This window comes from Python bivittatus, unplaced genomic scaffold (assembly GCF_059951505.1).
Source record: "Python bivittatus isolate LINGU-HERP-01145 unplaced genomic scaffold, Pbiv_v1 ctg000330_np1212, whole genome shotgun sequence".
NCBI lineage: Eukaryota > Metazoa > Chordata > Lepidosauria > Squamata > Pythonidae > Python > Python bivittatus.
This window is the reverse complement of record NW_028277058.1, coordinates 49,886,312-49,908,775: the sequence shown is the minus strand read 5'-3', so window position 1 is coordinate 49,908,775 and position 22,464 is coordinate 49,886,312. Positions and strand designations below refer to the sequence as shown.

Sequence of the window (22,464 nt, the reverse complement as noted above, 5' to 3'; positions counted from 1 at the left end):
CTAGTCGGGTAATGAAATGTCTGCAAGCAATGAACCAAGCTCAGAGAGCACCAAGGGTTTTACAAATGTTTGTTCACAGATTAGCTACCCCAAAATGTATATTAAATAAAATATATTTAGGACTTGTGGTCCCTCATCCAAGTAACAACACTGCTAGATTTTCAAGATCAGCCAAGGTCAACTAGGTGCTGCTATCCTAGATGAAAAAAAAGGGGATGGTAATTAAGGACTTTTTGTTTGCTTTGCTCATGCTATGAAAGAACTCTATATGTAGACAAAAGGCTTGATAAATATCTGTTTAATAAGCTAAGATATGGTCTTCTGAAAGCAGTCTTGTTGTTTACTTTTATTGTTAATTACTTAGAATATATTGTTTGCTGTTTTCCTTCAGTGAATGCTTTATTCAAAAATAGTTCCACTTCACCTGTAAGTACAAGTAAACTCAGTAATAGCTATTTGCTTGGTCTAGCTAACTGTAGCTGGGAAGCAAAATTAGTGCTTACTGTAAGAAAATTACATTTTTATGCACTGTTATTAAATTGGCTAGTACTTAAATTTTATAAACTACATTTCTGTTATGTATAATTTTGACCAACATATTTCTGTCTGCATTTTAATGCTGGTTAACCAGTTCTTTATATTATAAAATGAGAATCTGATATTTTAAATAGAATTTTAGAAATGTAATTTTTAAGAAGTGGACTATTAATTGGAAATATGTGGTATAAATTAAGAGTGGGGATTGTGTAGACCTCAAGATTTTGGATTAAAACTCATCAGTCACTATTGGCTGTGCTGGCTAAGACTGATGAGAGTTTCTTAACACTTAGAGGGCATCTGTGTGCGTGTATTATTGTTATTATTAGATTTTTATCCTGCCTTTTTTATATATCACTCAAGGCAGCGAACATACCTAATACTCCTTCCAATGCCTATTTTCCCCACAATAACAACCCTGTGAGGTGGGTTGGCCTGAGAGAGAGGGACTGGCCCAAAATCACCCAGCTGGCTTTCATGCCTAAGGGAGGACTAGAACACCCTCGCTTGCTTTCTAGGCCAGCACTTTCACCATTACACCAAATTGTACACACACACACACAGCATACCAGAAGTCAGGCCTCATAGATAATTTATTATATAAATTACATTAAATGTTCAGATTAATTGCCATTTTCTTTTAAGCACCTCCTTACTGATTTGACGCATGATCTTTGAACATTCCTAAGTACAGTAACATTTTCCCTGGGGGGAAAAAAACACACTTATGGGGCCTGACTTTTGGTACGCCACACACACACACACACACACACTGTATTAGCCATATTATTCAAATACCCTGTATTAAAAATCATCAAATTTAAATATACCAAAAATTCTTAACCCAGAATTGTCAAACCTGAACACTTTAGAGAAGCATTTTCTGCATATCTATATGGCATAGGGCTTGGTTACTTTGGGGACTGCCTGTCTCCCATAACATCTGCCCGACAAATTCGATCCTGCAGGGTTGGCACATTCCAAGTTCCTTTAGTTAAACAATGTCATCTCTCAGGACCCCAGAAGCGCACCTTCTCTGTAGCAGTGCCTGCCCTCTGGAACGAGGATCCCCCCAAGATCCAGATGACAGCCACTCTTGTTTATTAAATATATCAGTGCTGTGTAAAGACATGTAGTATGTTAGATGGCCTAAATGTAGATCATATGATTGATGAGAATGCAGTTTAAAACTCATTCAAAACTTTCTTACAGCTATACACCACAGAAAAATTTTGGTCACGGTTAGCAAGCACTATTTCAGAAAAACTTGTCACTGTTATTAATCTTATTTATTAATAATATCTGTGAACTGTCCTAGGACCACATTCCGGGGCAGTTTATATCTTGAAGAACTTCCTGAAAATCTTCCGAAGAGCCTGTGGTTTCCTAAAACAAATTTTGAAAACTAATTATATATATTCTCCTGCTCTAAGGTAGGAGGAGTGCATGCAGATCAGCCGTCACAGATCTTCCCAAATGTACAACCTGTAGATTTCTTGCTCCTTGGCTATGCTATTCAGCAGTTCCCCAACCTGGTGCCCTCCAGATATGCTGCAATTCAGCTCTATCATTCTAAGCCTGGATAATCAAAGGTCGTTACAAATTGATCACTGTACCAAAAATATTCACTCATATCAAGTTTATATGACTCCAGAAAATGTTGTAACTATTCCTATGTTCAGTTGATGAACGTAGGAAAATGCTGAAAGTTCTAAGTTGGACTCTTGTACATCAGACATAACCGTAGGATTGTTTTCTGTTATTTTTATCTACTTTTGTGACTACAGAGCAGCTGAAAACGTAAGTTATGTAAATAAATTGATTTATCATCAGAATTAAGACCTCAAGGCAAGTGGATAATAAAAACTCAGCAGAATCAAAAACAGAAGTCGTATCGGCAAACAAGGACAAATAAGGCGGCCAGATGTATAATCAATTACCTGCCATACCAAAAGTATGTTGGAATAGCAATGTCATAATCAGGCATTTAGTGCAAAAATGGTGGGTGAACAGCTGATATCTGCAGGCTGAATACCCTTATCCTCTTAATTAGCACTGCTGAAAATCTACATGTACACGCTTCATAAACCCCTTCTTGAGGTTTTAAACTGCTTTAAGGATTCAAATATTAGAACCAGCCTTGTGAAGTGGGCTTTGAAATTGACCTGTGGAGATCCTGGTGCCCAGTAGTAATGTGCAAATCATTCCAAAGAGGTCCTTTGGAAGGCATGATAGTCTAATGGACGGTCTAGCCAACGCTGGGAACATGGCGGAGGAAACAGGACCATTGTAAAAGAGATACCTCAGCCCGGCGGGGGGGGGGAGGGGGCAGGCAGGGTGAGAAAGAGCCTCCAAGTAATTCTGCCTTACTTACAGTAGGTAAATGGAGACAGGGACAGATTTTGGAACAGTTGCGTGAGCCTAGCAAACCACACTCTAATACTTTTATTTATTATTCATTTTAATAACAAATGCAATTTATTATTAAGAATACTTTTATCAAATTTATTAATGTAATACTTTAATGATTTGCAGAGGAGAGCTTCATTGGTGCTAATGGGCTTTGCAAAGCCCTCTTTCAAATGCTTTGGAAAAGTTAGCTGCTGTAACCAAAATATTTGCATAACTTTGAAAAAATCTAGTAATCTGTTGAAGCGCTCCTGTATCTTAAGACCCTGGATCTTAAGGAGAGGTGGATGTAGCTCTGTTCAGAACATACTCTATAGTTAATAGCATTTAGCAAGGGGAACATTGTAAAATTAGCTTGCTGGCAATAATACTTCAGTTCTAAAGTGCACTTGGAATAGAGTTATTTCAATAGTTGATGTAGCTACCCAGTTCCAAATTAGTAGAAATGATTGATGGGTGCTTAAACAGCTGTCCTGCATATGCTCTTTCTTCTTGCTCAGTTTTCTTATTTCATAGAAAGAGCTTGTTAACCCCACATTTATCTCAGAATATTATTTCGGGTTGTGAGTATCACGTAGTAATAAAGTTGTCTAGTTGCCGTCCACCCAAGTCTTTTGAATAGCTAAAGGGTAACCTTAATAAATAGTTGACTTTCATGAATAAGATGGTTTAGCAAGCCATTTCTAATGCATTTCATTTGGATTTCAGATTAGTTTAACAAGTAGAGTTGATTTTAGCTGGGTATTATGAGAAGTAAAATAGGTGGAATATACAAGATTTCTGGCAGTCTTCCTTACATAAGTCTGAATAGCGTTATGATGAAAATGTTAGTTTGGAATATCGTCTAGACAAAAGCTCTGAAGCTAAAAGATGCAGAATGGCACACATCTTTCAACTAGTCTTTCAAGGCAGATACTACTTTTCAACTGCAGCCGTTATAGGTGTTGCTACTCAATACTAGAACTCAAGCTTTTCACCCCAAAAATCCCAGGGTCAGTGACACCATCTCACTTTAAAGAATTTCAGATAATGGGAAAGCTGTGTACTTTACATCTTAAAGAACTGGTGTGTGTCTGTGCAAACAGTACTAGGCTAGATTAACTAGCCTCAGCAGTTTGTGTATAGTGATAAAAGTAATATCCAACCAGTGGCTGTACTGTTTCCTTTATTTCCCTTGCAAATGTATATGTAAACAGTGTCTCACTTTGACAACATAGGAATTCATACCTAATTCAGATATAGGGGTTTCAGTCTACAACTTAATGCTTAATACTGTATCAGAGTAAAACTATGCCATGCAAGAAGAGATAGATTCAAGAGTCTAAGATAACAAAACTATGCAGACTGTCAGCAGTTAGTACCAATTTTGCATTGGGTATTTTTCCAGTTTGACTGGAGAGTGTGGAAGGAGATGTTATGGGTTTTTTTTTTTTTTAGCTTTTTAAAGATGCGAGAGAGATTCATACAAGCAATTAATGCATTTAAGTGCATGTTCCCTTCGTGAAGTTCAGCACATAGGTAACATTCCAGTTTGTCTGAACATTGGGGGGGGGGGGGTGTCGGAATAAACTACCAAGTGGGAGAATTCTGGACATTTCTTGAAGATAAGATAGACCACATCAAGCAGACAGTAGTGGAAGTGACAATACTGCTGTATTTTTAAGAAGGACTTTTCAAATATCTATTTCTGTTCTATTCTGCTGTTAAATCCTTACAAACAACTCCTGATTTTGTGCAAATAGATAAAATCAATCAAAGTTTGGTGTGACGGTGTACTTACTAAGTACTATTGAAAGATGACATCTAAAAAAAAAAAATCCAGTGTAATATTTGGAAATCAGTCCTTTATTACATCTTTAAAAGAAAGGATTGCTATTCCTTAGGCTGTATTCATGCTTAAGTCACAAAAAAATTAAATGTACAACAAGTATCAGTTGCGATTTTAAATTTTAAAAAGCGTAAATGGGGAGGGCTTGAAGAATGACAAGCTTCAAAAGAATATCCAGATTTTTTTTTCTGCAGTGAAAATGAAAACAAAATTGTATACGGAATTGATACACTTTGGTAGAAATCTTTAATCTTAAAATACACAAACCTCCTCTTTTGAATTACATTATAGCCTGTAAGATCTAATCCCCAATATATCAGACTATCTTTTGAAGGCAGTGCAAAATTTTTTTTATTTTGATATATAACAATATTCTCTTTACTACAATATTTCTGAATCCAACCTTGCCTGAAAAGTCTTCATTTTAATTTCCTCTTCCCCTTGCCCCTCGAAATTCACTGTGGTATTTCTCTAGATAGAAGTTCATTCCTATTAGTTAATCCTTTGATTTGCTGAGTCCGAATTGCTCTGAAAACAGCTATCAGAAAATATGTAACCTGAACTTTAAACATGGTTCTTCCCTATTCCAAAACAGAATTTGAACCAAATATACCACCATCAAATAAGGATTTTCTTTTTATAGAGATTTATATAGAGCACATTAATGTGCATTCTTACCTCCAGGTGGAATATAGAAGCAGCTGAGTTGAGTTTCATGGACTACCTTGCCAGAATACTTCACCCCAGGTTCCCCTGGCTGATGTGTAGGTAGCGGACGATACGCTGAAGTTGCTTTTCGAACGATGGTCTGAAACATCTTGCTCTTTTGAATTCACAACCCCGATAGATAAACGGATAAATAGCAGAAATGGCACGCTGACCTAATGCTATGCAAAAATTGCTGTCTGCTCAGAGTAGTCAGATTGCCACAAATTATGTGACAATAGCCAAGTTATGTGAATGCCCCCTCCTCCCCAAATACCAACTTTTAGGGAGGCACTTTAAAATGTAAGCAGAGTTCTGTGCATTGTTCTTTTTCTTTTTAGTTTTTCCTTCCGGACTGCTTCTTAAAGCCTGCGCCTCATGGTTGCTTGCAGACCCTTTCTCCTTCTGTTAGTTTTACAGGAAAACTTATACTGAGAAGTGAAGTTAATGGACTCCATCTGCCTGTCAGTTCATCACCTCCCTGAGTCATGGAGGTCTCTGGTTGTCATACATCATCACCACCACTGCGGTTTCTGATAACATAGCCTTGTTTTTGAAGAGGATGACTTTCTGAGAGAGTTATTGGGTTTTCTGGGTTTTACCTAGTAAGAGACCATGTTTTTCCCAAGCCACGTATATACAGATATCAGAACCAGAGGAACTGAATTATCACATAAGCCCAGGGAACTTATCCACTCAGTATGCAATGCAGATCATGCAGGGGCCCTTCCCAATCCTTCCATCTATGTGCGATATGCTTTGATATAAAGGGTTTGTTTCAGGGCAAGCGCTGAAGTCTGGGCTTCACATATTTTCCAGCAATTAAAAAATAAGGGCAGGATAGCATCCCCTTAAAAGGAAAGGCATGCACTCTGTTTCATAATGATGCAACCTTTCTGGTGAAATTATCTTGAGGTTGCAAATGGCTTCACAGACTGGGCTCAGAGGATGGGTAAAGAAGCTCCGTTTTTTGTTTCTTGGGAGCATAAATCATGGAATGACAGTGCAGCCTTCGCTTTATTTCATAGAATGATGAATACAATTATATCTAGTCTCCTCCAGACTGGAGAGAGCCCTCTTGTAAAAGTAGATTCCTTCTTACGTCCTTAACAGGCCTCTGGATATTGTTTGAAATTTCCTTTGCTTCTATCTTTAGTGTGCTAATTTAAAGGGCCACGTTGCTCTTCTGAGCCCATGATCTTACGACATTTGGACCAACGGTCTTTCGACTGAGAAAAAGAAGCCACAGCACAGCACTATTAAGACAATGAATACTATTATAGCTGACTACTTCCTTCTGCTTGCAGCCATGTGTCTACCACAGATTTCCTGATTACATGCAGAGATTTCCGATCTGTATCTGGGCAGAGGTGGGCTTGATTTGTTTTGTGGCATCCGTTTTAAGTCTTTCTTTTTGGATCTAGAGTGTTAAGTACGTTAAGTGGTATTTGCCGCACATTAGAAGATAGGCAGCTACACCTAGGCATGGGTAAGCGCATTGCAAAATCATAAGGATCTGCCTCATGTAAAACAGGATGAGATGTGCCCCATTGATATACTTGATGCTTCTTGAGGGAAAAAAATGAAGAGTAACTTTCTAAGTAGTTCAAAATGCATGCTTTAGTTATCCATTTAAATGAAGTATATTAATAATGAATTGCACCTAGGCGATGGAAGATGGGGATTTTGTCTGTACTAGTGCCCTGTTCTGGACCAAGGGAAGATAACAGGAAGACCAGCCACATCTGAGAAACAAGTGTTAGGCTGTCTCTCCAACTCATGAAAATGGCTTCTGGGTATGCTTTCTTGCTTGTCTGAAAATTGAATAGACTTGTTCTCACTCTTGGCAAACTGTTTTTGCTCTCTCTGCCTCTCTCTGCTTTAACAGGAGCTGGGGTCACTCTTGCGAATACAGTGTGGTCTATTTTACTTCCACCCTTTACACCTACGTTGATGGGTAGTATACGGTTTGTTCCAGTTATGACTTGCCCTAATAGCATCCTTTAGATATAATTCTATTTTAAGAGAGTCTTTTTGTTTCAGTATTTTAGGTCTGTAGCCCCAAGCAATTGGATGTTTTGATTTGTGTTATGATAAATAGAAAGGGATGAATTCATACCTTGTGTGGTTTTAACATTTACTGGAAAAAGTTATAGGGAAATATCTTATAACAATATTTCTTATTGGAAACATTTATTATAGAAATAAAGCTTATCCTTGGATTTCCCAAGTGCCTTATAAATAACAGTGGATGCTTTTTCCTAGTTACCCCATCTTTGTGTTCAGAAAGGAACACAACGAACAGATGTCTCTGTTAGCATAGACTTGATCAACTCATGCAGATACATCACGTCTGCTTTTCCATATGGTGACTGGGCTCATACGTTGAACTGAACCAAGGTTTATTTATCCATGATTTATTGAATAAACTCTATTTACCAGTATCAGTTTGCACAACAAGCTAAGCAGTAAATCACAATTTATAAACCACAGTGATTGGATTCACACAACATAGGAGGTCAAAAGCAGAGCAGAGCTGCCCAGAGTCACCCTTTGGGGGAGATGGGTGGTGTATAAATTTAATGACAAATAAAAGAATAAAAAGCAAACTACATCATGGCTCAATGCAATATTTCTATCCAGTCATTTTGAAAAAGCAGGAATATGATCCCCTGCTTGCTGTGTTCACAGATTTGTCCTCCTCTAATTTGTGTTTTGGTGTATACCTAGAGGTACATTTGATGTTCCTCAAATTATATTTCTGCCTCACATGGATAAGAAAGGAGGCTTGATGCCAATTGTCTCACTGTCAGGGCAAAATTCCAATTAATATCTTTTTAAAAAATCTGTTCTACAGTAAAGTATTTTTGATAAAGTTGGGTCAGCAACAGAAAAGGTCTCTTAAAAGGTGTAGTAGGATTCTGGGAGGCACTGTGGGAGACATGGAGAAAAGTAGACAGGCTGGGAAGTGTCGGGCTGGGGAAGGTGGAGAGGATGGAAGAGGGTAGAGAAGCTAGGGAGACCCAGGGAAATACTGAGGAGGCAAATTCAGCAGAGGAAGATAGTAAGTGGATAAAAAAGATTAGAGATGGCAGGAGGAGTCAGACCATAGCATAGGGATAGAAAGTGGTAAAGAGGTGAAGTACAAAATTGGTTTGAAAGTTGGAGGAAGTGGCTTATAGATTGCATTGGACACTCTGCTGGACCACATACTCTACTTGCTGCTCATTTTCCACTCAACTAGAATAATAGCTTGAGAGTTACAATGAATTAGATGGCCGAGACAGAATTATGTCTCAGAGTACTTCAGTAATTCAGAGTATTGAAAAATTGAGAACGTTTTAGGTAGATGAGTGGAAATGGTCAAGAGATGCCGTATATGCGTCATCAAATTTTCTACCTCTTTGTGAGGTCCATTGGAGATGGTGAAGTAGCTTGCTGCTGTGCAGTAGATAAGAAAGCTCTATTGAACTCAGGTAATATATAGTTGGAAGTAAATTCCATGGGCATCAATGGATCTAACATACATGTTACTGGGCCTGATCTCTGATATTTAAAAAAACAACTTATTGTGAAATCTATCTAAAACTGGAGGCGCTTTTCAAATTCTGTGATCAAGGCCTGGAGGATAAACTATATTTTCATATTTGGTTTGAAAACAAGTAATATATTTAAACATAAAAGCTGCTGTTGTCACCTTTAATAGAATTTATACTAATCATTTGAGTGCAAAGTGTTGGCTTGTGTTATATGTACAGGACTTTGAGGTTTCATTTTCTTGGTAAAATGTGAACTTATTTATACAGTCTCTAAAATTAATAGTGTTTTCTAAATTATTATATAGGTATCCCAGAACTATTCCAATTTATTGGTTAAATGCTTTATTTTGGAACTTTGTATAATAATTTAGGAGGTATTTAAAATGTTCCATGAAAATAGGGGCCAAATTGAAAACATTGCTGCCAACCTTTCATCAGGCGTCATAATTAAATTTCTCCATAACCTGTGATCACTACTTCTCTATTATCATTCTTCCCATCCCATGTAGGAAAAAAAATAATAATACTCCAATTTTCTCAGAAAATTCTACATGTCTTAATAGTATCTTCAGTGTTATTCCACATGGAAGTAGTAGAAGTTACTCATTTATATGAATTCTGGAGCTTCATTCCCAGCACATCTGGAGGTACCAGGTTGAATAAACTTACTTTAAATTATAAAACATTTCAGATTATATAGAGCAGTTTTTTTCAAACTTGGCAACTTTAAGACGGGTGGACTTCAACTTCCAGAATTCCCCAGCCAGCATGCTGGCTGGGGAATTCTGGGAGTTGAAGTCCACCCGTCTTAAAGTTGCCAAGCTAGAAAAACATCCACACATCTTAGAATTGCCGAGCTTGAGAAACACTGAGGTAGAGGTTTTAGAACTCACACAACAGGCATCTCAAGACTTGAAATCATAGGCAGAATGCCTTAGATGGGAGCCATTGGAGAACAACAGTGCAAGAGGGCTATCACTTTCCTGACTGTGTTTTTGAGCTTCCTGAGGGCAACTAGTTTGCACTACAGTATATGGGACATAAAGTATTTTGGCCTGATCCTGCTGGGTTTTTTGTTGATTTAAAATATATTGGTCTCTTGAATGAGACTCTGCTACAAAGCTAAGACTTGTAGAGCTTGAGTAATATAACTGTTGATAATGGAGCGAACATGGAGTTTGAAAGGTAAAAGAACTGTATCCACAGTACTCATTTATCAGGAGGCACATAGAAGCTGCAGGGGTTTTTTTCTTTCTTTGTCTTCTGGGCAGTTGGACATATTTTTTAGCATACCCTTGGGCCCTATTATTTCTCTTTTGTAAGAATGCCTTTAGAGTCTCTATGGAGCCCAGGACCATTATTTGGGAATAAAGATTGTGCTTGAGGGTGGCACTTCGCTTTGCAGAATGCTAGGTTCCCCTTTTTAATTGAAAAATAAAATAATGGGCACGGTGAACACTGTGTTGGGATTCCAGAGCATGATGGATGGACGAAGTCCATGGATGAAGTCTGGTCATTTCCTAACAGAACAGTTTTTCTAATCAGGTTAGGTGATCGTGTTCCGGAGCTATGAAATACATTACTGTAGAGAGAACTGTTCATTGTGGGCAGCCAAGTAGGGAACTTTCATCCAATCAGCTAGGTCTGGTTGCTGTAAATTTTCTGATTGCACATCTGCATCATGTAATAAATGGTAAACGGAGAAATAGAATAGAAGCTAAAATGCAACTGTTTGAATTTTATAGACTGTTTTTGAAGCTTTAGACCCTCTTTTGCAAGCAATATTTAGTGATTCTTGCTAACGCCAAGGAGGGCAGCTGGTATACATGAGGCTCTGTTGTTCATCATTTGTGTTTCATGTGCATTTACAGTGTCCATTTATGGAATTTGGTTTTATGATAAGGAAGAATGCCAAAGAATTGCAGAGCTGATGAAAAAGTAAGTGCCAGTCAGCAAAGACAGACTGGGGGAGGGGGGTGTTAACCATATTTTGCATGTTATGTCACTGTTACTGTAATACACTTTTGAACTTTAACCTCTTTTATACTGAGATTTCTGACATAGAGACATAGAATGTATTAAAGCAGAACATCAGCTAAAGCTATGGTCTTATGAATGGTTCTATGTGGGAGTAGAAAACACGACATTTACTCATTTAAAAACCCTTTACCCTTTGAAAACACATTTACTCATGAATCTGCATAAGACTGCATTGTAAAAACCATTGTTTAATTTTGTTGCTTTGGAGAAGAAAAAAGTATTCCTGGCACATGATGATTTTTGCATTTTATTTTTTAAGGTTTGAGTACTGTAACTGTTGATCTTTGCCCTGATAAATGCAAAATATGTGTAATATTATATATTTACAGTTGGGTGGATAGATTTTTGACTAAGTCTGAGTGGAACGCAGTAAATATTATTGCATAGAGATACTCCCTCTTTCCGATCAGATCAGGTTCCTTGTGTTAATTTTTCTGATATGGATAAACTTGTTTAAATGCATTGCCTCTACCCAAATGATTGATAACAATACAATATAAAAACATCATAAACTGCAGGTTCTAACCAGAGATTCAGCATCCTTTTCCTTACAGAGAAGAATCAGATCCTTCCAGAAAACCCACTAAGAGTGTATGAAGGAAATAGGTTCTGTCATTTCCCACCCCCTAAGGACATGATATCCAGTGTTAGAGGATGTGTGAACATAGTGGTTTCAGATAGCTATAATAAGCCAATTCTTCATGAATGTCTCTTAAGCCCTTCTACCCGCCTCCCCCAAGTCAAACAGTCATCTTTAGTCTTGCGGTAAATAAGTTAAATATGTCTGATGTCAAGCAGTGGTTTCTTTGACCTGCTGGCTCCTAATCTGTTTGATTGGATGGCCTCACGTTCTCATATTATGAGAGCAGGCGGGAGACTCTTTCTCCATTCAACCTCACATGTTGCTGGTGCTGCTGCTTCCTCCTCCTCCTCTTCTAGTGCCATCTGTCATCCCCACCACGTATTTGTCATCTTCTTTTTATTTTGTTTCATAAAACCCATAAACTCCCCTCCTACAGAAGGTACTCTTAAGTCGTTTCAGCTACCACTTTTCAAACCTTTTTTATTGCTATGATACTCATTTTGTGAAATATGGTATATTGTATTACAAATTAAGCCATGTGATAAATTTATGTAAAGTCACTGTAATATCAGTAATTTTTTCCCCAAGGTGTTTCCTGATTTCTAATCTTGAGTTGCTGTTTTCAGTACTTCAGCACGCTTGATTAATCACACTCAGTTCAAATCTTGCGTGCATTGTTTTTACCAATGTATACATTTCTTTTGGATTAAGGATCCTGTTCCATTTTCTTGTCCATTCGCTCACTTTGGGGAAATCTTTTCTGGAGCTCTTCTGCTTTGGGTTTCATATCCTCAGTAATTTCATGTCATTTGCAATTTTGGCCTTTGCTGCACATATCAGACTTCAAATCCTGTATGAATAAATTAATGCAGTCCCCATAAAACTCTTTGGGGGAGCCCCCTGCTTCTTTGTCTCTGTTATTAAAACTGTCATTCTTGCCTTTTGCTTTCTGATCTTAAATGGTTGTCAATCCATAACAGGTTACCCTGGCAACATTCATCTGAAACAGATATTCGCATAGCTGACAAAGTATGTAGCTGAAAAAAATCTGTCTTGAGACATAATTAATAGATGTTCCAAGGAATGGTGGTATTGGTTCTGTTCAGGCACCAACAGTGAGCAGGTTTGCACAAACTTTTTTCAATTTGTGAAAACTTAGAATGGCATGCTTGGGTAGCACAGATATAAAATTAAACTTGATTAAATTTAAATTAACATAATAGAATTATTAGTACTTCTCTGTCTGTCTGTCTATCTATAAAATAGTGTTTCCTTCTATCATATTAAAAATACAATTCATCAGCAAAATTTAGAGAGCTCTAGGGACTGTATTCAGTACCTTGGGAACTGCAATTTATCCCTCCCTTAAAGACAGACAAGCTTATAACAAAACTATTGATGTATCTTGCATTTGGGCCCCATTCATTATAGATTTTCTCTCCCCTCGGTACCTATATCCTAAAATAAAGTATTTCTTCATGTCTGAACATCCTCCCCCTCTTTCCCCATTTATCAGTGGTAGGAGCCACCATCTTCAGAGATAGAGAAGGTTTTGCTCCTGGACCATCATTCCTATTATAGAAAAAGAGGAATCAAATGTCAGTGGGATTGCATTCTCTGCTCTGCCTCTGATGTGTCTTTCAGACCAAGAGAACCTCCTTCTCCATTACATCAAGCCATGAGACAGAAAGAAACATTCTGACTTCTCTGGAATGCACACGATCTTGGCTCATTTAATTTCCATTTAGGGTCCCCTTTCAGAGATAGAACTTCATATATACATCTTATGACAGTCTAACTTTACCCTTCAGTTGATTTCAGTTCCCTGCTGTGGCAATCCCAGTCTTGTACTCAGCAGTATTTCTGGCATGTGAGGTCTTCAAATCATGAGGGATCTTTGGTTTTGTTTGGTGTTTGACCTGTAATGTTGCCACACCCACTTAGAAAGCCTTTGTGGGCTCAGCCACAAACAGGATATGACAAAATTTATTCTACAGCTTGTTGGTTTTGAAGGTATCGCAGACATAATATTTTCATAGGAAGAATGTACTGTATTTTTCCGACTATAAGACGATACTTTTTTCTAAAATCCTTACCCTAAAAACTGAAGGGCGTCTTATTCAAGGAAGTCAGCCGAGAATCACGCGGTTCCAAACTGCCCATACTTTGTTTCTGCAGAGAGGCTTCCTCCTATTGCTAGCCTCCAATCACGAGTGAAATAGCTTTTCTCCCAAACAGACTTCCTCCAATCACGAGCCTGATGTAACTGACGTCAGCTGATGCTGAACAAACCAATTAGAGGAAGGCTGATTGCAGAGACAAGCTATCGGCAGTTTCACTCGTGCTTGAATGTAATCAGTTAAGCAAAAGAGCCTGGAAATAGAGCTGCAGAGAGACGGTTTGGACCTCCTCCCACCGAGTATATCAGGTCAATGTTAACTAATTACTAAATGAAAATGTGTTCTGCACTATCTTTAAAATATTGATTTTTTAATTTTGGGCTGGAAAAGTGGGGGTCGTCTTGTACATGGGGGCATCTTATTGTCGGAAAAATACGGTAATTGAAGGTGATACTCATAAATTCTTGTTTCATCAACAACCCTGCGTGATAATAAGGAATAAGTAACAGGTCAGTTAAGAACAATAACAAAATAATTTGGATGAGAAGGAAGGTCATCCCAAAGAACCATACATTCTTAATAAAATACGTTTTGAAGCCAATCATCCTGTCATTGTTGGTGGTTAAAAGTTGCTCAGTAAAAGACTAGCTGGGGAGTATTTAAATGTATGTAAATACATTTCGTGCATTGGAGCAGCAGTGTTTCATCTAGTTAAGCTATACTATGGTTCAGCCAACTTACTTTGTGTTAACATTTTCAGCTCTTTGAAGTAATTATAAAACAGCTGGGGCAGGAAATTGGTCATTTACTAGTAGTTAAATATTTATTTGCATCTATTCACCAGCATACAATCTCCAACCATCATAAAATGAGCTGTGACTGAGCTGGGATATTGAAGTCTTTTAAAGCCCAGTTGCATAAAATTGGAGAAATCACATTATCAGCCTTAGCCAAACCTTAGCTTTTCATTTCAGTTAGTTTTTTTATTACAAAAAAGACTAAAAACTGTTCTTAACGTTTTCTAAATTATTTGAAGTAAATGGAAATTTACTCATTTTCTCATTCATTTTTGACTTTACCCTTCATTTCCAGTTTAACTCAGCAAGAACAATTGAAAGCACAACAGGGATCCGGCATAGGAATTTCACCAGTAAGCCTAAGTTCAGGTGACAGCAAGGAAATGGATATCTTACAGATGCTCACCAGAGCCAAAGATGAATATACAAAGGTGGGGCTTCTGCTGTTCAAAGTAATATATTCCCTCTTTGCATGTTTGATCTATCAGCTATTTTTATATAGTCCTCTTGTGATACATTAGTTTGCAGCTATATCAAATGACAATTTCTTGTTTTCTATAATATTAATTAAGCTAGTGATTTAAGATATGCTTGCAAGCCAGGTATTAGCAGGTATCATCTTTAAGCAACTGTCAAGGGCCCACTAGACATATTGAACTACAACTCCCCAAATCCCCAAGGGCCCTGGGAATTGTAGCCCAACACCTCTGCAGAGTACTTCAGGTTGGGATGGGCTGTTCTAAAACAGTTAAGCTATGGGGAATTATTTGGAATTACTATGGGGAGCAACTGATACTTAACAGAAATGAATCTCTTCTGCCACTAATCTTTCTTCTTTGATAAATCCATCATAAAAATTGGGAAAGCCAATTATGGGTCATTTTTTTGTGCATGGCCACCACATTGGTGCTTGTCAGTGCTGCTGAAAGCTGTATGATGTCATGGGGGCGTAGCTATATTGTCAAAATGGGAGTGGTTATCACGGACATTTAAAAAATCAAAATAATAACAATGACTAAATTCTCACTTCCTTTCTGTTTTTTTCTTTCTTTTTTTTTAAACACACATATACAGTGGGGCAAAAAAGTATTTAGTCAGCCACCAATTGTACAAGTTCTCCCACTTAAAAAGATGAGAGAGGCCTGTAATTTTCATCATAGGTATACCTCAACTATGAGAGACAAAATGGGGGAAAAAATCCAGAAAATCACATTGTCTGATTTTTAAAGAATTTATTTGCAAATCATGGTGGAAAATAAGTATTTGGTCACCTACAAACAAGCAAGATGTCTGGCTCTCACAGACCTGTAACTACTTCTTTAAGAGGCTCCTCTGTCCTCCACTCGTTACCTGTAGTAATGGCACCTGTTTGACCTTGTTATCAGTATAAAAGACACCTGTCCACAACCTCAAACAGTCACACTCCAAAGTCCACTGTGGCCAAGTCCAAAGAGCTGTTGAAGGTACACCAGAAACAAAATTGTAGACCTGCACCAGGCTGGGAAGACTGAATCTGCAATAGGCAAGCAGCTTGGTGTGAAGAAATCAACTGTGGGAGCAATAATTAGAAAATGGAAGACATACAAGACCACTGATAATCTCCCTCGATCTGGGGCTCCACGCAAGATCTCACCCTGTGGGGTCAAAATGATCACAAGAACGGTGAGCAAAAATCCCAGAACCACATGGGGGGACCTAGTGAATGACCTGCAGAGAGCTGGGACCAAAGTAACAAAGGCTACCATCAGTAACACACTGTGCCGCCAGGGACTCAAATGCTGCAGTGCCAGATGTGTCCCCCTGCTTAAGCCAGTACATGTCCGGGCCTGTCTGAAGTTTGCTAGAGAGCATTTGGATGATCCAGAAGAGGATTGGGAGAATGTCATATGGTCAGATGAAACCAAAGTAGAATGTTTTGGTCTAAACTCACCTCATTGTGTTTGGAGGAGAGAGAATGCTGAGTTGCATCCAAAGAACACCATACCTACTGTGAAGCATGGGGGTGGAAAGATCATGCTTTGGGGCTGTTGTTCTGCAAAGGGACCAGGACGACTGATCCGTGTAAAGGAAAGAATGAATGGGGCCATGTATCGTGAGATTTTGAGTGAACACCTCCTTCCATCAGCAAGGGCATTGAAGATGAAACGTGGCTGGGTCTTTCAGCATGACAATGATCCCAAACACACCGCCCGGGCAACGAAGGAGGGGCTTCGTAAGAAGCATTTCAAGGTCCTGGAGTGGCCTAGCCAGTCTCCAGATCTCAACCCCATGGAAAACCTTTGGAGGGAGTTGAAAGTCCGTGTTGCCCAGCGACAGCGCCAAAACATCACTGCTCTAGAGGAGATCTGCATGGAGGAATGGGCCAAAATACCAGCAACAGTGTGTGAAAACCTTGTGAAGACTTACAGAAAACGTTTGACCTCTGTCATTGCCAACAAAGGATATATAACAAAGTATTGAGATGAACTTTTGATATTGACCAAATACTTATTTTCCACCATGATTTGCAAATAAATTCTTTAAACATCAGACAATGTGATTTTCTGGATTTTTTCCCCCCATTTTGTCTCTCATAGTTGAGGTATACCTATGATGAAAATTACAGGCCTCTCTCATCTTTTTAAGTGGGAGAACTTGCACAATTGGTGGCTGACTAAATACTTTTTTGCCCCACTGTACTTAGAGTTCAGTCCAGTCAACTTTTAGCATTTCTCTACCTCAGCAATAGCTGTGTCTTTGTGAAAGTTACAACTCCCTGTGGCCACTGGAGAAGTCAATCTTTGTGATTCAGGCCATTTTCAGTAGAGGCACTATAGAATGAGCCGGGGACGATGGAATTGGAAAACAAGATGGGAAGAGAAAGGAGACTGGGCACAGACAAGGGGGAGAGAGCTTTGACAAATGGCAGAGAGCAAATTAGTGTGAAAACAGATGCCTGCAAAAGATGATAGTGAGGCTATCAAGGCCTCTGATTTGTGCTCGGTAATTTGCCCTGAAGATCCCATGGCAAACTGTCACCTCTCATAAAAGAAGTATAGAAATGGCAATAGAAAGCCATCTATAGATGACTAAGGAAGTCACATGGGCAATGGGAATCACGGGTTGTTTCTCTGCTTTTGCTGTCCCTCCATTTACAATCAATTCCTAATTACCAGCAGCATTTGGACTTGTCAACAAAATTTGGCAGAGTTTTGATAGAGCCGCGGGTTCTGGTACACCATCTAGAAGTTAAGCTTTGAATTCATTGAATTCGTTAATTCATTCAAAGAAAATAGTTTTTTGGCTGGTGTGGGTCTTCCAGGCTGTGTGGCCGTGTTCTGGAAGTTTTGTTTCCTAACGTTTCGCCAGCACCTGTGACCAGCATCTTCAGAGTGCAGGAGCACAGACGGGCAGTTCTCTCTGTGCCCAGGGTGATGTGACCCTTTTTGTGGGTATTTATAGAGATCTGGGGGGGGGGGGGAAGAGGCGGGTTGGGTTACTGAGTGGCTGCTTGTTTTGGTGTCAGAATCTGTGTGTATCTTCCTGGGGATTAGGCAGGGTTTTTTCTTCTATTGAATTGTTAACGAGGGGCTGCTGGGGGTGATTAGCAAGTTCATTGTGTGAACTGTTCACATGTCCTAGTGGTTGAGCTGAGTTCGTTGACCTTTTGCAGGCTGTATTTTTCAGGATTGGTGGCCAGGTTTTGTTGATTTTTGTGCTCTCAAGCACACTGGACACAAAATCCTATTTGAAAACACAGAGATACTGAACAACACCAACAGCCACTATACCAGGCTATACCGGGAAGCCATTGAGATTCACAAACACCAGCACAGCTTCAATAAAAAAGAGGAGAGTCTAAAAATCAACGAAACCTGGCTACCAATCCTGAAAAATACAGCCTGCAAAAGGTCAACGAACTCAGCTCAACCACCAGGACATGCGAACAGTTCATACAATGAACTTGCTAATCACTCCCAGCAGCCCCTCGTTAACAATTCAATAGAAGAAAAAACCCTGCCTAATCCCGAGAAAGATACACACAGATTCTGATACCAAAACAACTAGCCACTCAGTAACCCATCCCCCCTCCCCCCCCCTCAGATCTCTATAAATACCCACAAAAAGGGTCACATCACCCTGGGCACAGAGAGAACTGCCCGCTGCACTCTGAAGATGCCGGTCACAGATGCTGGTGAAACGTTAGGAAACAAAACTTCCAGAACACGGCCACACAGCCCGGAAGACCCACACCAGCCATCATATGCCGGCCGTGAAAGCCTTCAACAATACAAAATAGTTTTTTGTTGTTTTACTTAATGAAACAATTCATTGGAATCAAACTGCTTTTGAAGCCGGTATCTTTAGCTGTGGCTTGTTTAATGCCACAAATTTCAGCTGGTTTTTCTTGGAAATAAATTCTAATGATATCGATATTTATTTCATTCTGAATACATATTGTAAGGGATTGCCGACTAAGAGAGACAGAAATAATGACTTAGAGAATTAGATGTTGGTTTTCATATTAAAATGTACACCATATTATCAGTTTGAGCAGCCATGGTTAAAAAAGCTATTTAAAAATCTAGAAAGATAGTGATGTCTGCTTAGATAATATGGAACAGCAGTTACAATATTGAAACTCTTATTTGTCTCCTTACACAGAAGAGTATATAGAAAAAAATATACATCTACTCAAGTCTTTTCCCTTCCTTTGTCTGTATCATTTAAGACACTTGTTTGGAAACAATTTATCTGAAGAATGAGTTAATCTATTTCTGCTGCCTAGCTTCTCCACCTAAATTTCTTTATCATAACTGGTTGCCAAGGAAATATTATGCCACAGAGAATTTTATCTTTGGAAATGCAGTGAGATGCAGGAACAGCTGTCCTCTCAAAGCTGAAGATCATCTGCATTAGGGTGAGAAGAGGTGACACATTTTACAGTTTCCTCTGCATCAAATGCCATCATGCTTCAAGCCCACTGTGCTTCTCAAAATAGTTGTTTTTTCATTTCATAATTTTGTGAGCAAAGATTCCATGTGCTGCAGTCAGCCTGTCCATTCTTTTTCCACCACTGTGATTTGGGATAAATGAGAGAGAAAGAAAGAGAGAGAGAAGTAGCACTGTGGAACAGGAGTAAGAAAATGACTGTTTGTATAGGGGAATGCAGTGTATTAGTTTTCTTGATGACCGTCATACTGGTTATAATAGCTGACAGACGGATGGATGGATAGTATTTCTATTGCACTGTTAAGCAGACAGGTTCTTTTAATGATTTTATGTTCTCCAGTGACTTCCAGTGAAAGACTAGGAAAGTATACCGGGTACTTCAATAAATAAATAACATCCATCAAGCCAACTTCAGACTAGCTCCATTTCTTTCCTTGATTTTAGCCAATAAAATGAAATTTATTTATTTGTTAGGTTTATACCCCACCTTTCCTCCAAGAGCTCAAGGTGGCATACATAGCACTCTCTCCTCCAGCATTTCCTCACAACAACCCTGTGAGATAAGCTGGGCTGCAAGTCAGCGACTGACCCAAAGTCACACTATGAGCTTCTGTGGCTGAGGGTGGACTTGAAGCTGGGTCTCCTGGTCCTAGTCCTCTGTATCACACTGGCTCTGGATTATGGTAGGTTCTTAAGAGGAGCTGGTTAAACAATGAACAAATTCATTCCTATATAGTCTGATACCTTTATGTGCAGCCTTAATGAACATTTCAGTTCATCAAGTCTGTTCATTTCAATTCCTACTTGGTGTATGGCCATTCCACCTTAGAAAGCAACCCTCAGTGCCCAAGCAGTGACTTAAGGCAGTCTTACCCATCCTGGTGCTCTTCACATATGTTAGATCACAAGTCCATAATCTATAACAAACCATGTTGTCAGTGGTTTTGTTCTATGAAAATCACATGGCTGTAGTTTCCACCCTCCCCTGAGGTTGAAGAAGGCTGAGCTTAGAAGTTTCTTCTTTGGGATGGCTATTAGCACAAAGCAAGTATCTCTCTTATGCCTGTGGCCATTTCTACATAGAAAAATGTCTTATGATTGGAATTACTAAGCTAACAGAAGGTGCCTTTGAGAGTTGTCATGCTGCTATTCAGTTCATTTTAAAGTCCAGGTACCTTCTTTTTCAGGAATAGATAAGGCAGAATAAGCCATTATTACTGAAAAATGATTTGGTTTTTGTCAAGACAAATAATGAGGGAATTTGGGAATAATCATTCTAGAAAAACTTGCAGGGCCTAAAAATAGTGATACCTCAGCATGAAGTAGGAAGCCAGTAACAAGGTTTGCCTTTCTGTTTCTCTGCTGTAGGCATCTCCAGAAATTAGAGATTTATTTAGGCCATTTGTTGATATTATCTATGCCTTCTTTATCCCCATGACTGTGAGATATGCCTCCCTCAGAATCTACAGTACATCTTTTAATCTGTTTTTTTTTTTTTTTCAAATTTTCATTATCAGATGCCACTCACAGGAACAATTTTATATTCAGCTTCTTAATCTCAGCATTTTAGTTTCCTGGGCACAGAGTGGATTGTGGCGGTAATAGGAGTTCATTTTGATTTTTGGATATCTGAATGCAAATTTATACTGGCATTCCTTCCATAGGATGCTGAATCCTCAGTATTTGAAGAGTTATTTTTCTACCATGTGAGGCTGCCCAAATCTTCCGAACTCTCCTCTCTGTCTTTCTACCATCTGATCTTCCATGGCTTATAATATAGGATAGGACTGTTTCATTTGTGGTGCCCCATATATGGAATATCCTCTCAAGAGAAACTGAGAGTGCCAACATCAGTTATTTTTTGCTCAGATCTCAAGGCTTCTTTGATTTGCCTGGATTTGAATAGATGGCTTTTTAATTTTGGGATATCGGTCTATGAGATTTTTCTGAGGTGTACAATTTTGCTTTTTCTCCTCTCTTTTAATATCAGATTTGTACATAATTTAAGTTAACCCAATTTAAGTACCCTAACAGTACAGAAGTTTTGCTATGCATGGTGCCATAAAAATCTTGCGTTGAAGGGCATATATTATATATCTTCAAAAGCTGTTAAAATCAAGTGGTAACATTTGGAACCTGAAGCCACTATTGTTCAAACATTATTATTTGCTTGAAGTGGGTCCCTAGCCCTTAGTTTGTTTTACATGTAGTTTACATGCAAACTGAGGAGATAATCAGGAACAGAAAATTACATTTAAAAAGCCTTTCATGAAAATTGACATTGTACTTATGTATTGCATGTGCTGCATATTCCTATAAAATAAAATTGTTCCTTTCAAATATCCTTGATTCTCATGGTCATTTTTCAACCTGACAGTTGAATTTCCTCTTCTGAATTTAACTATATTTGTTTCCAGTGATAGGGCTCATCATAATGGGTACAAACTGCAGCTACCTAAATTTTGTTTCAATATAAGGAAAATGTTCTGACAGTAAGATCTGTAGAACAGTGAAACAGTCTGTCTAGGCAGTTTGTTAAAAATCGCTACCTCTGGAGGTTTTAAAGAAGAGGCTGAACAACCACTCTTGAGGGTTGGGCTTCATGATCCTTGCAGTCCCTTCCAACTCCACAATCTATGATTCTATCAATTTTGAGATGAAACATTGCGTTTTGAGTAAAATGATGCTCTTTTTGTGTGTTGCAGTGTAAGACATGCTCAGAGCCAAAACAGATGACCAGCTCTTCTGCTTTATACCACAACCCCAACTTGATCAAACCAATCCCTCTAAAGCCCAGGGAAAATCAGCAAGTCCAGGTTTGTGGGCAATTTGTACTTGTCATTAACTTTCATTAACTGTCCTATTCATGTCAACTGATGAACTCCTTCAGTTCAGGGGAGGTTGTTTTAATATAGGTGTATATAGGATCACCTGCGGGAGATTTGGACACATCTTCAGCTTTATTGATAAAATA

General features: G+C 38.6%; 2 protein-coding genes across 17 annotated transcripts in view; one reads left to right on the top strand and one right to left on the bottom strand.

The window, feature by feature from the left end:
* Positions 1–5,915, bottom strand: part of CACNA1C (calcium voltage-gated channel subunit alpha1 C) — a 572,293-nt gene extending 566,378 nt beyond the window's left edge. For 10 of the 16 annotated variants that reach the window (XM_088141261.1, XM_088141249.1, XM_088141247.1 and 7 more), the window contains exon 1: positions 5,453–5,915. In XM_088141261.1, coding sequence (XP_087997387.1) covers positions 5,453–5,591 — 139 coding nt within the window. In that variant the 5' untranslated portion in view covers positions 5,592–5,915. The remainder of the gene's footprint in view (positions 1–5,452) is intronic. The other 6 variants (XM_088141258.1, XM_088141259.1, XM_088141262.1 and 3 more) reach the window with 1 other exon arrangement.
* DCP1B (decapping mRNA 1B) overlaps positions 1–22,464 on the top strand; it is a 49,733-nt gene that overhangs the window by 13,425 nt on the left and 13,844 nt on the right. The window contains exons 4-6 of the mRNA XM_088141263.1: positions 10,890–10,956; positions 14,854–14,989; positions 22,196–22,306. Of these exons, the coding sequence (XP_087997389.1) occupies positions 10,890–10,956; positions 14,854–14,989; positions 22,196–22,306 (314 nt within the window). The remainder of the gene's footprint in view (positions 1–10,889; positions 10,957–14,853; positions 14,990–22,195; positions 22,307–22,464) is intronic.